Source organism: Spea bombifrons, chromosome 8, assembly GCF_027358695.1.
Source record: "Spea bombifrons isolate aSpeBom1 chromosome 8, aSpeBom1.2.pri, whole genome shotgun sequence".
NCBI lineage: Eukaryota > Metazoa > Chordata > Amphibia > Anura > Pelobatidae > Spea > Spea bombifrons.
In genome coordinates this window covers 4,215,203-4,227,557 of record NC_071094.1, presented here as the reverse complement: position 1 = coordinate 4,227,557, position 12,355 = coordinate 4,215,203, and the positions used below count along the sequence as shown (strand labels likewise).

Sequence of the window (12,355 nt, the reverse complement as noted above, 5' to 3'; positions counted from 1 at the left end):
TTCCCCTTATCCACCACCCTCCCTGTGATAGACTAAAGTTTCTTATCTTAGCATCTACTGCTGTACTTTGCTAAATCCCATTTAATGAAGAATGTTCTTTTGGCTCCAGAATCCATAATAAATGCGTTCGTCCTGCAGGGGTATAAGCAGCCGAGCGCAGGTGTTTAACCGTTTGCTGACACGCGTATAATTAGCAGGGATTAGTTAAATTGACGATGAGACAGATACGTCCCGGGAGATTAACGCCCAATTTCCAAAATTCTGCACCAACCTTAAAAAGGATAAAACAAACTCGGCTATTTACACAGCGGAGAAAACTCGTTAACACTCCCATCACTCCTGTGTTCCAATGGCCCTTTATCACTCCCATCACTCCTGTGTTCCAATGGCCCTTTATCACTCCCATCACTCCTGTGTTCCAATGGCCCTTTATCACTCCCATCACTCCTGTGTTCCAATGGCCCTTTATCACTCCCATCACTCCTGTGTTCCGATGGCCCTTTATCACTCCCATCACTCCTGTGTTCCAATGGCCCTTTATCACTCCCATCACTCCTGTGTTCCAATGGCCCTTTATCACTCCCATCACTCCTGGGTTCCAATGGCCCTTTATCACTCTCATCACTCCTGGGTTCCAATGGCCCTTTATCACTCTCATCACTCCTGGGTTCCAATGGCCCTTTATCACTCCCATCACTCCTGTGTTCCAATGGCCATTTATCACTCCCATCACTCCTGTGTTCCAATGGCACGTTGTGTTCGCTGATCCAAGTTTAAGTTTAAAAGGATAATTGATGGTTAGAAACCCTTTTTCTAATTATGTTACAGCCAGAAATGTATTTATTTTCCAACAAAACAGCCCAAACTCTTGAATTATTTATTCACTATATATATATAGTGAAAAAACGAGACCAACGACAGGTTTGAATCTTTACAGCAGGAGAGATGGGGGCCGAAAGGGGCCAAACAGCCGGCAGGTCCTATGTTTCTGTTTATATATAGGCCATATTATGTATAAGTGCACTGGATTCCTCCTATCAGGTAATGCGTGTTGCTGCTGAGGGTTACAAACATTAATAGAACCGCTCCGAGCCAGCCGTGCCGGGGAGACCCAATCATCTTATTAATTCCTCGGAGTAAAAAGCCTTTTTTCTCCCCGGTGAATATAAGAAGCCGGAGCCATTTACCTTCTCGTTTCCATTTCATTTACCAGTAAAACGGCCACCTTTTGCACGGCCCGGCGTCAGCGATACGTAGCCACACGAGAGAACAATTGCCATGGGCAACGTAGTCCTGACAGCCGGGGACGGAAAAAAAAGTCTCACCGCAGGAAACCTCGCAAACACGACGTGATCCGTACAGCGCATGTATATATATATCAGAGCGAGGGGGACTCCACTGGGACCCTGCGCTATAATAGATCGCAAGCTCTTTATTTAAATAACATTTTTAAATGTCTTTTGATTCAGGGCTTCATTGTTACACAAAATAACCAGCAAGAGATACAAAGTAACAGAAGAAGAATTCTATATACAAAGTTTCATTTATAAAGCCGTTTCTATGCACATTATCGGGGCTTTTAGGGCTGTAGAACCCTGCGATACCCTCATACCCAGCAAACGTTCTGACCTCCTAGAAAAGAGGGGCATCAGGGAAGGAATGAGGGGCATCAGGGGAGAAATGAGGGGCATCAGGGGAGGAATGAGGGGCATCAGGGGAGGAATGAGGGGCATCATGCATGGCACAGGAGGGAGTGGGTAATAAAAGCCAGGATTTTGCTGATTTTGATCCCCTTTGAAACTGACGGATCAACTGTACTACCCTGTTGCCCTGTATTTGGCCCTGCCGGGAGGGGCTCTGACACTCAAATTGATTCAAATAATCCCCATTGAGTTTTTCAGCCACGTAGTCCCGATGGCATGCAAAGATGTGTCTGTCTGCCCCGCCAGCCTCCCCGGCAGCTGTATTCAGAGGAACACTCGGCTTATTCCCTGACCGACTGCCAGGACTACAGAGTCCCGTCTCATACTCTGACCCAACAGATCCCTCCAAATGTGGGCTGTCTGAACAGCACAACTTGGATCCAAGTTCTCCATAGACCCCCAACACCAATGGCCAACCCCCCCTGACATACAGCCAACTCCACGCTACTACTACTGCTGCTCTGAAAGTGGTATCTATTTAACAAGCACAATGAGGCCCTAAACTATATGTAAAATGGCCCTTTTAGCCCCTATAGGGGTAGAACCCAAATATTGGATTTAACGGAATGTAAAGTACTCAAAATGCGGGTTCCGCCAAAATAATAAAGAAGATTCTCTCTTTAGACAGTAATTACGCGCCGGGAATTAACGGTCCTCGCGTTCCAGATGTTTCCGAACGCCGTATTCATCACAACCCATGGAATTCGTCGACACGCAGACGTTCAGCGTATCATACTACCTCCCTGGAGACACGAAGCCTGATGAGGTCCTTGACTTTATCTCATCTTCATAGTAGCCCCCCCACTAATCTCAAGACGGCCAAGAGTGTTTTCTTAGTGGAAACCAACGTTTATTCTCCAAAAACCACCATTTGTGATCCCCCAAAAATCCAGCGCTCCCTTATACCTCTGACATCACAAGCCGAGTGACTTTAAACGGAACACGCAGGGGGCTTACCCGAATTCTTCTCATCGCGGCCACGATCTCCACCCGACTGTTTGGCCTCGGCACATCCAGACTTCCGATGTACTAGACGGGGAAACGAGAAGACACGGTGAGGGGTCAACAGACGGAATCCAATCCAACGATACGTAAAGGAGAGACTTAAATATCATCAAGACCATTTTTTAAAATAGGTTTTATAGGAAATGTATATATATTGTGACCTTCTTTAAACCACACCTGTCAGTTATCCTGCAGCACAGACAATTAGGAAGTTTTACTTTAATGAGAGGGTAGTAGATAAGAGGAACAGCCTCCCACCAGAAGTGGTGGCAGCTAATAGAGTGAGGGTATTAAACATGCATGGGATAGGCATACGGCTCCTGAATCTAAGACTATTAAGTTTTGATTAATGTTTGAGTCTTTACAGCAGGAAGATTGGGCAGACTAGACGGGGGCCGAATCGGGCCGATCAGCTGGCAGATTCTGTGTTCCATCTGAATAAGGGACCTGCGAGGTCTTGAAAAGGATCTTTATATTTTTTCTGTGATCATTGGTCCGGCAAAAGGTATCAATAACATCACAGATGACAAAACATCCTACGAACCCTCTACGTCTGCGCCGGTGCCGGACATCACTGGGGAAAGAAAAAGAAAAGAAAAGAAGAAGAAAAAAGAAAGAGAAAAGAAAAAAAAAGGATTCCACGAGCTATGAAAAGAACTTTTTATCATGAAAAAATGGTCAATGCGGCCTTTGTCCGTGAGCGGTAATAAAACTCCAGCTGAGGGATTATCTTGAAAGATGTAATTTTTATCCCATACCAGAGTTCTCAGAAATAAAAAAGAAAAACGCGTGAGGATAAAAAAAAAAAAAAAAAATGGGGAGGAAAAAAAAAAAACCCTGTTATCGGACTTCCAGGTTTATCGCTTAGCGGCTGGTGAAATAAGCCGCCGATGACAGGCCGTTTCACAGACAACCTCTGTTCTTTACGATACGGCGGTGAGAGCGCCGCTCTCCGCCATCAGCCCGGCGCTAAATTGGATCCATTTATCAGCTCTGGAATCAAGCCGTCATTTTTGTGGAATTCCGCGGCAACGCCGACGAAAATGCTTCTCGTAATCCCATAACGCATCGCGCTGACACCGACGGCGCCCCCAACAGTGTCACCACTTTCCGGAAGATTTACCATGCTCGGCACGTTCTGTGGTCATCCGGGATCAACGGAACAAAGTGTGTTTAGAGTCTTAAGAGGGTCCGGCACTTCACCAAATCCGCGGTCTTAACCAACTTAATGGTGTTCACGGATTCCACCGAGATTATATAGATAGCTTCCTGTTTTTAGGATCTGTGTGATTATTCCTCCCCACTGGGTTGGTTCTCCCCTATTCATAAGGAGCTGCACCCCTTTAGGCAGCCTTTTTAAAGGGTTGGGTGAAAAAAAGAGAATATTACCCCCATTTCAGGTGTCCAAATGCAATAATAATTAAAAATATATATATTTTTATTTTTTTTGACCAGCCTACTCTGTTTTTGACTCATTCTGTAACAGCCTGTCTTCATCCTACTTAACGGGGGGGGGGGGGACTGCTTGCCGCCTGCCTTTACTCGCAATCAGGCGCCGAGCCGCTCTGTAGGGTTATCCGCTGGCTGCATATTCAGTGTTATTGAGAATAAATAATCGCCTGCTGAACGCGCCACGGGGGGGGGGGGTGATGATGAGCGGCCTCTGCAACATGAAAGTTTGTCAAATGGCACCGTTCCCGGCAGCAACGAGGACACGGAAGGTTTCGGTGCCCCCGCCGAGACGCTAGAGACCCGTAGCTTCATGAATTTTACTAAGGCCAAAGAGCCTGGCGTTCTCTACCACATCCAAGGTTCAACCTCGGCTTCTCTTTGGCATTCTCTCTAGGGCTTGACTGGGAGTCTCCGGGTGAAGCCATGCTTCCCAGAGTCTCCAGGTCAGTTTCCTTTATCTTCAGGCACGGGAGAGGCGTGTGACCATGCCCATGCCCCGCCCACTCCCTGCCCACTTTTCCCCACTGATCCCCACCTACATTCCCGCCCACAAAAGGCACAACACCCCCGGAAGAGGGAGAACTCCGGGTGTCCTAACTCCGGAAGCTCCCAGGTAGGCCCATTGGCCATACGTAGTTTTCCCACAGGGTGCTCCCTTCTCCAGATCAGAACTTGATGTCCAATTAGCCAATAGAATGTGACATTTCTGTATCATGCACAGATGGTGCAGCCAATCGGTGACATAAAATTTGTGGACTTCAGAGGAGGTGGAGAGCTGCAGCTTCTCCTAAAGGAAACTCATTCATTTGCATATCATAGGGGAAGAATGCGTATCAGAGTAATTACAACGTTCTTTATCGGGGGTCCTGCCTGGAACGCTGGAGAATCCTTTTCATGTCTTTTTACATGAGTTTGGTGGGTTTTTTCATGGAATTCTTCTTTTTTTGACAGATAATTACCCTGCCCACTATGTTTCAATTCGAGCCCAGCTGGAAGCCGGGAACACTGTATAAAAAATAAATCCATGGCTTCTGCTGCTTTTGGAAAGCACTATATCATGCCGACTGTCAGCCTCGTCCAGCTCTCGCCGTGTCTGGAAGTTTAATTCTGTAATAGTAACTCAATTTCTGGGTTCACACCCCGGCTAAGGGTAGATTTTTTTTTCTTTTCATTATGCTTAATGCCCCATCACCCCTGGTCATGATAGGGAGTTTCACACTGATTACAGAATCCACTGACTTCTATCGATTCTAAAGCATCACCGGCTGGCTCCATATGCAAATTGCATGCTATGGAGAATTTGCATATGGTGTCACATGCACATGAATGGGGAGGAGTCAATACATTTCACATAATTATGTCTACTGTGATCTACATAATCGCTGTCATTTTGCTTGCGCTATGTAATGACCAGAAGCCAACAATGAACTGCGTAGACAAACAATTTGTATCAAGAGTATCACAGATCAAAATATGTATCCAGGACCCCAGATATAAACATAGGAGATGTATAGTATTTATCTATATAGGATACATAGTACCCAGGATATAACCCGGGAAATGGGAATGGAGCGCGTGTACATATAATGCCCTCTAGAGTGTCAGCTCACAAGCCGAGCCCTCTTTACCTAATGTTTGGGTTCTTCTTAGTCTGTTAGTTCCAGTCTTATCAGACCAATGGAATGTATGGACCATTAGAGGTGCCTTGGAAATTGTTGGCGTTATATGATAATAATAATAATAAATAATAATAACAATAATAAAAAATATGTATTGTTTTATATAAAATGCCACCGTATTCCGCAGCACTGCTCAACGAGTAAACCGGACATAAGAAGTATTACATTTACCTGCTATTTCTAGAGGATAATAATAATAATAATAATAATAAACATTATTTACATTACATATTATTTATGTCCCTTGGGAATTGATATTATGTATACGTAAGACTAAATGAGATTATGAACACTCAAAAAACATTACAAATGCTCTGTTACTTTCACAAATCCAGCCTGTCTGAAAATAAAAAAACCCTGAAAAAAAAAAAAATATATATATATATATTTTATTTTTTATTTAAAAAAAAAAGGTCCTCGTAAGCGCCATCTGCCACCAGAGCTAACGGAAGAGCTGATTAACGAGCACAATCACATAAAAAAGAAAAACGAAAAAACAACAGTTAGTGGCCTTTGAACTCCGAGCGTCTTCGCATCTCAGCCCACCCCGGAACGGCGAGGGTTAATTGGTTCATTTTCAAACGCACGCTAGGCAAATACTCCCGGCTCGTCTAAATTTGGAAGGAAGGTTAAATATTAATACATTTGCTCCGTGCGGATTAACTTATCTTTGAAGAGCAAAGAAAAAAAAAAAGAATAAAAAAAAAAAAAAAGGCATCATTTTCCTGAATAAGCGATAAATGCGACTGTCTCTTTAGAGCGTCCGAGTGGATTGTTAGAAACAATTACCAATCAGCACCAGCCGACCGCGTCAAATCCGACTCGACAGATCAGTCCAAACCGAATCGCTTAATAATTATTCAGAGATGTCAGGAATCGGGAGTTTAGCAGGAGACGCAAAACCTGCGTTCATCAAAAGCCCCCGGATAAAAAAAAAAAAGGAGGGGAAACAAAATGAATCGGATTATGCAATTTATGGCTAAAAGTCTCATTTCAACTTTTTCTACATCAATAGACGTGGGTACGTGAAAGGGTTAATCTCGATGGACTTTTTTTTAACCTGTGTAACAATGTAACGTGAGCATCAAAAAATATATATATATATATATATATATCTCTAAAATATATATAGAATACTTTTTTTTTTATCCCTCTCTATATATCGCTGATGATGTCATTAAAGGGACCCTCCGTGTAATAAAGTACTTTGTGAGAATTTGAACCTGAAATAAATAAATAAATGGCTTTCAGAAGAAGCTGCAGCTCCCCACTTCCTTTGTGTTCTGATGATGTGTAACACTGATTGGCTGCTGGAAGCAACCAATCAGAAGCAAGAAAGCGCTCCCATTGACATGAATGCTGGGGCTTGCTGCACATTGGGGGTCAGTGGGCGACGGGTGTTTTACACCTTCTGCGTGGCAACTAGCTTGAGGGGGCAGGGAAAGGGGCATTTGCACACGGGGGAGGGGGCATCTGCAGAATCCCCCCCCATGTATTTGTAAGGGTGACGAGACAGATTTAAAGGGACCTCTCGGCTATTGTACGCATTAAGTGTACTCTCTCTGATCGCTGTGCCGTCTCTTTAAGGATAGCATCCAGTCGGGTGGGTTTTTAAGAATGGGGGGGGGCATCTGGTTACCCCGGCTTAAAGGTTTATTGTTCTAGGCTCGGTTGAGACAATCGGCACGTGGAGACGCTTCTTCCGGAACAAACGCGGCGTTGTCCGGGGCTCGGTATCCGGACGGGAGTACGATGGATTCCCTTTAACTGGTTTCTTGCTGGGGGGGAGGGGGGGTTATTAATATGCCGTCCGCATATGAATCGCGCGTCTATAAAGCGAGGTCATTAAGGTTTAATGATGTCTGGAATTCGCCATTCGGTGCCGCGTTCTGCCACTCCGATTACCCCCCCGGGGGCATGAAAGGATTCGTAACGAACACGGCAGAGAGGATGTTCACAGACTGGGGGGGGAAATAAACGTTTCTGCTGTCATTTTCACGGGAAAAGGGAAAAAAAAGAATTTGTTTTTGGGGAATAGAAAATGTTAATAATAAAAAAAAAACTGTTAACTATTATAAAAAAAAAAATATGCACTTTGTGCGTATATAAAGCTGTCGGCTGCGCTCGTGTCATCAGGCGGCCGCCGGCCTTAAAGTGCCAGGCCCCCCTCGTCGTTGCTAGCCCGGCCCAGCTGAGCCTTATCGGTGTACTGGGGGCATTTTAAAAGAGATGGGAACAGGGCAGGGGCAAGAAAACGGGCCGCCGTACCGTACCCTACAGCGCCCGGCCACACCCTACAGCGCCCGGCCACACACTGGAGCAGCAGATCAGGTGAGTGTGGGGCCACGGATGGCCAGTGGCCCCCCGGGCAGGTAAATATCCCATGTATATGCAATAATTGCGAGAATTCTGGTCTCATACCGAGGGCGTGAAGCCTCGCGGAGTCTGGGAGCGTCAAAGGAGGCAAAACCTCCACCTCTCAGAGGGAAAGGATGTAGAAGCACATAGTAGGCTTTATCTGCCAAAAGCAGACAGAAGTCCATATAACGCATCTTGGAAGTTGTACTTGACTGAGAAGGTAGTTGGTAAGTGGAGCAGCCTCTCAGCAGAAGTGGTAGAGGGTAATACAGTGAGGGGATTAAACATGCGCGGGATAGACATACGGCTCCTGAATCTAAGACGAGACCAACGACTGATTAAGGTTTGAGTCTTTACAGCAGGAGAAACGGGCGACTAGACGGGGGCCGGATGGGGCCGATCTGCCGGCAGATTCTGGATTAACCCCCGCATGGACTGAACGGCTCCAGCTGTCTCTGCCGGCAGAGCGGACAGGTTGACTCAAACTCCCAATTCCACCTTTTTTGGCCCGGATACCAACATCTGCCGGCTGCCGCATTCCACGCGTGATTTTACACGCCAGGGACTCGATGTCGCGCTGTGGGATTCGCCGCCGTTATTCCAAACGAGCGCCGCTCACACTCCAGCATCTCGGGCCAAGAAACGAAGCAGACTTTGCATCTGGAAGAAGAGACCCCCGAGGTCTCCAAAGCTTCTGCAACTACAGCTTTTTCTATGTCGACCCCAATAAAATGCATCAACCCCAACCTTCTGAAACTTCCAAGCTTCACAGATCTTTCATTCCCGGAGCACTTCCACGGCGGCCCTTCAACTAACGATGTATCCATAGAAACATAGAGCCTGTCGGCAGATCGGCCCCATCCGGCCCCCGTCTAGTCGCCCGTTTCTCCTGCTGTAAAGACCCAAACCTTAACCAGTCGTTGGTCTCGTCTTAGATTCAGGAGCCGTATGTCTATCCCATGCATGTTTAATACCCTCACTGTATTACCCTCTACCACCTCTGCTGGGAGACTGATGCACTTATCTACCACCCCCTTGGTAAAACATCCTTCTTATATAAGGGGAACGGCCTCCCAGCAGAAGGTTCTTGGTTACAGAGGAATAAGGAAGGAGTGAGACGCCGGCGAGAAGTTACCAGCTGTGCCGGACCAAGGAAGAGAACGCCATTAAGAAGAAACCATCAGCCTCCCAGCGCCTCCCCGCCAGCCGGGGTCTGTGAGCTGGAGATGGAAACGATTCTGTGTACCAGCGGAGGATTTACTCCTCATGCAAACATAACGAGAACGCTGAATGTGATCCTTAAATGGGGGTCAGAGGCTGAGATGAAATGGAAGGAAGTTTTACTTTACTGAGGGGGTGGTAGATAAGTGGAACAGTCTCCCAGCAGAAGTGGTAGATGGTAATACAGTGAGGGGATTAAACATGCGCGGGATAGGCATACGGCTCCTGAATCTAAGACGAGGCCAACGACTGATTAAGGTTTGAGTCTTTATGGGCAGACTAGACGGGGGCCGACAGGGGCCGATCTGCCGGAAGATTATAGGGTTCTATTGTACTTGGTGCTGAACCAAAGCAGAATTCCAGCACTGTGCCAGTCGCTGAGTGACTCGCTGAATGCCAGCTTTGTACATAGAGGTGGATGAGAAACGATATACCGGCGCTGTACACAATACTGAGCGACGAGCTGAATACCTGCAATAAACACGACCGGAAAACAGGCTCAGTGCTGACAATGGACTCGGCGCTCAGCAACCAGCAGGGAACACAGGTGGGAACCCTGCAATGTACACAGCGCTGAACAACACAGACGGGAACCCTGCAATGTACACAGCGCTGAACAACACAGACGGGAACCCTGCAATGTACACAGCGCCGAACAACACAGGCGGGAACCCTGCAATGTACACAGCGCTCAACAGCATGCATGACACTGTCCGTAGTGCTGAACAGCATTCTCAATACCCACACTGTACACAGCACTATACACATCAGTGCCAAGTACCCACTCTATACACATTAGTGCCGAGCGCCCACTCTATACACATCAGTGCCGAGTGCCCACTCTATACACATCAGTGCCGAGCGCCCACTCTATACACATCAGTGCCCAGCGCCCAATCTATACACATCAGTGCCGAGTGCCCACTCTATACACATCAGTGCCGAGTGCCCACTCTATACACATCAGTGCCGAGTGCCCACTCTATACACATCAGTGCCGAGCGCCCACTCTATACACATCAGTGCCGAGCGCCCACTCTATACACATCAGTGCCGAGTACCCACTCTATACACATCAGTGCCGAGTGCCCACTCTATACACATCAGTGCTGAGCGCCCACTCTATACACATCAGTGCCGAGTGCCCACTCTATACACATCAGTATGATGGAAGATGCCACAGACGGGCAGCGCGCACAGCACACAGTACACTGTCAGTGCTCACCTTGGCCTGGAAGTGAATGCCGTGCTGGAAGGCTTCCTCGTTGTGCAGCGGCACCCGGGAGTCACAGCCGTCATCCACCAGATTGTATCGGCTCCGCACAGGCATTCTCACAGCGAGCGCCCCAATATTCCTGGGGTGTAATGGGGGTCGGTACAGGCTGCCCCCTCAGGGTGTAATGGGGGGTCGGTACGGGCTGCCCCCTCAGGGTGTAATGGGGGGTCGGTACGGGCTGCTCCCTCAGGGTGTAATGGGGGGTCGGTACGGGCTGCCCCCTCAGGGTGTAATGGGGGGTCGGTACGGGCTGCCTCCTCAGGGTGTAATGGGGGTCGGTACGGGCTGCCCCCTCAGGGTGTAATGGGGGGTCGGTACGGGCTGCCCCTAATGAAATGGGTTCTGCACCGGGAGCCCCTAGAGGTAAGATAGGGGGGTAATAGAGCTAGCTCCCCCTAGAGGGGGCAGTACAAAGCACCCTGTATCCCAAAAACAAACGGGGTGAGTGCAGCCTATAACCCCACGGTACAGCTTTTACCCCGCCAGGGGCTGGAGCTCCGTACAACCCCCCCCCCGGGATTCGGCACCTGCGAGCAGCTCAGTGATAGGGGGCAGTTTTAAAGGCACCCCCGGGGTCACAGCAGGCTCCCCGTGAGGCCGCTCCTTGTGCCGCTGCCTGCCCTCCTGCTGGCTCCCCGGGACTCCACCGCTCCGGCCGCCCGCGGCTCGCACTGTCCGGCTGCGGTGATTTGAATGAGAATCCCCAGCTCCAGCGCAGCGAGCCCGAGAGGCACGGCCGCCTGCCATTGGCTCAAAGTTCAATCACGTGACTCGCGCGACCAATTACTGACATGGAACTGTGACCAGCTGGCTCCGTGTGACAGACTGTATCTGCCTGAATTACACATTCCTGTCTGTCTGTCCTTCTATCTTCTATCTATCTATTATCTATCTATCTATCCATCCATCTATCTATCTATCTATCATCTATCTATTATCTATCTATCTATCATCTATCTATTATCTATCTATCTATCATCTATCTATCTATCTATCTATCTATCTATCTATCTATCTATTATCTATCTATCTATCTATCTATCTATTATCTATCTATATATCTATTATCTATCTATCTATCTATTATCTATCTATCTATTATCCATCCATTTATCATTCTATCTATATATTCATCTATCTACTATATATCTATCTATTATCTATCCATCTATCCATCTATCTATCCATCCATCTATCCCTCTATCTATCTATCTATCCCTCTATCTATCTATTATCTATCTTTATATTCATCTATCTATTATCTATCTATCTATCAATCTATCTATCTATCTATCTATCTATTATCTATCTATCATCTATCTATCTATCTATCTATCTATCTATCTATCTATCTATCTATCTATCTATCTATCTATATATATATTATTAGAAAGATAGCAGGTGTTCCCCTGCGTTATACGGAGCCGGCCGCCTCTCCCTGTTTCCCGGTTCCCTGCCAGCCTTTGTTTGCTTCGCATTCTGTCCCCAACCGGTTATATTCAAACCAGCCAACGGCCTCTCAGAAGCGTCTCTTTGTCCACGCTGTCCGCCCCGCCCCCGGCCCGTTCACACACCAGTGACTATACTGGGATCAGACTGGGAGAATCCTCCGCACAATGGATCCTGCTGACAAACCGCTCAACCGGCTTCCTTCAATCCAA

At 47.2% G+C, this 12,355-nt stretch overlaps 1 protein-coding gene across 1 annotated transcript in view; it reads right to left on the bottom strand.

Annotated features, from left to right (window-relative positions):
• LOC128502722 (carboxyl-terminal PDZ ligand of neuronal nitric oxide synthase protein-like) overlaps nt 1-10,870 on the bottom strand; it is a 44,289-nt gene extending 33,419 nt beyond the window's left edge. The window contains exons 1-2 of the mRNA XM_053472616.1: nt 10,644-10,870; nt 2,661-2,732 (exon numbers count right to left, since the gene is read on the bottom strand). Of these exons, the coding sequence (XP_053328591.1) occupies nt 2,661-2,732; nt 10,644-10,748 (177 nt within the window). The 5' untranslated portion in view covers nt 10,749-10,870. The remainder of the gene's footprint in view (nt 1-2,660; nt 2,733-10,643) is intronic.
• Between the last annotated feature and the right edge of the window lie 1,485 nt (nt 10,871-12,355).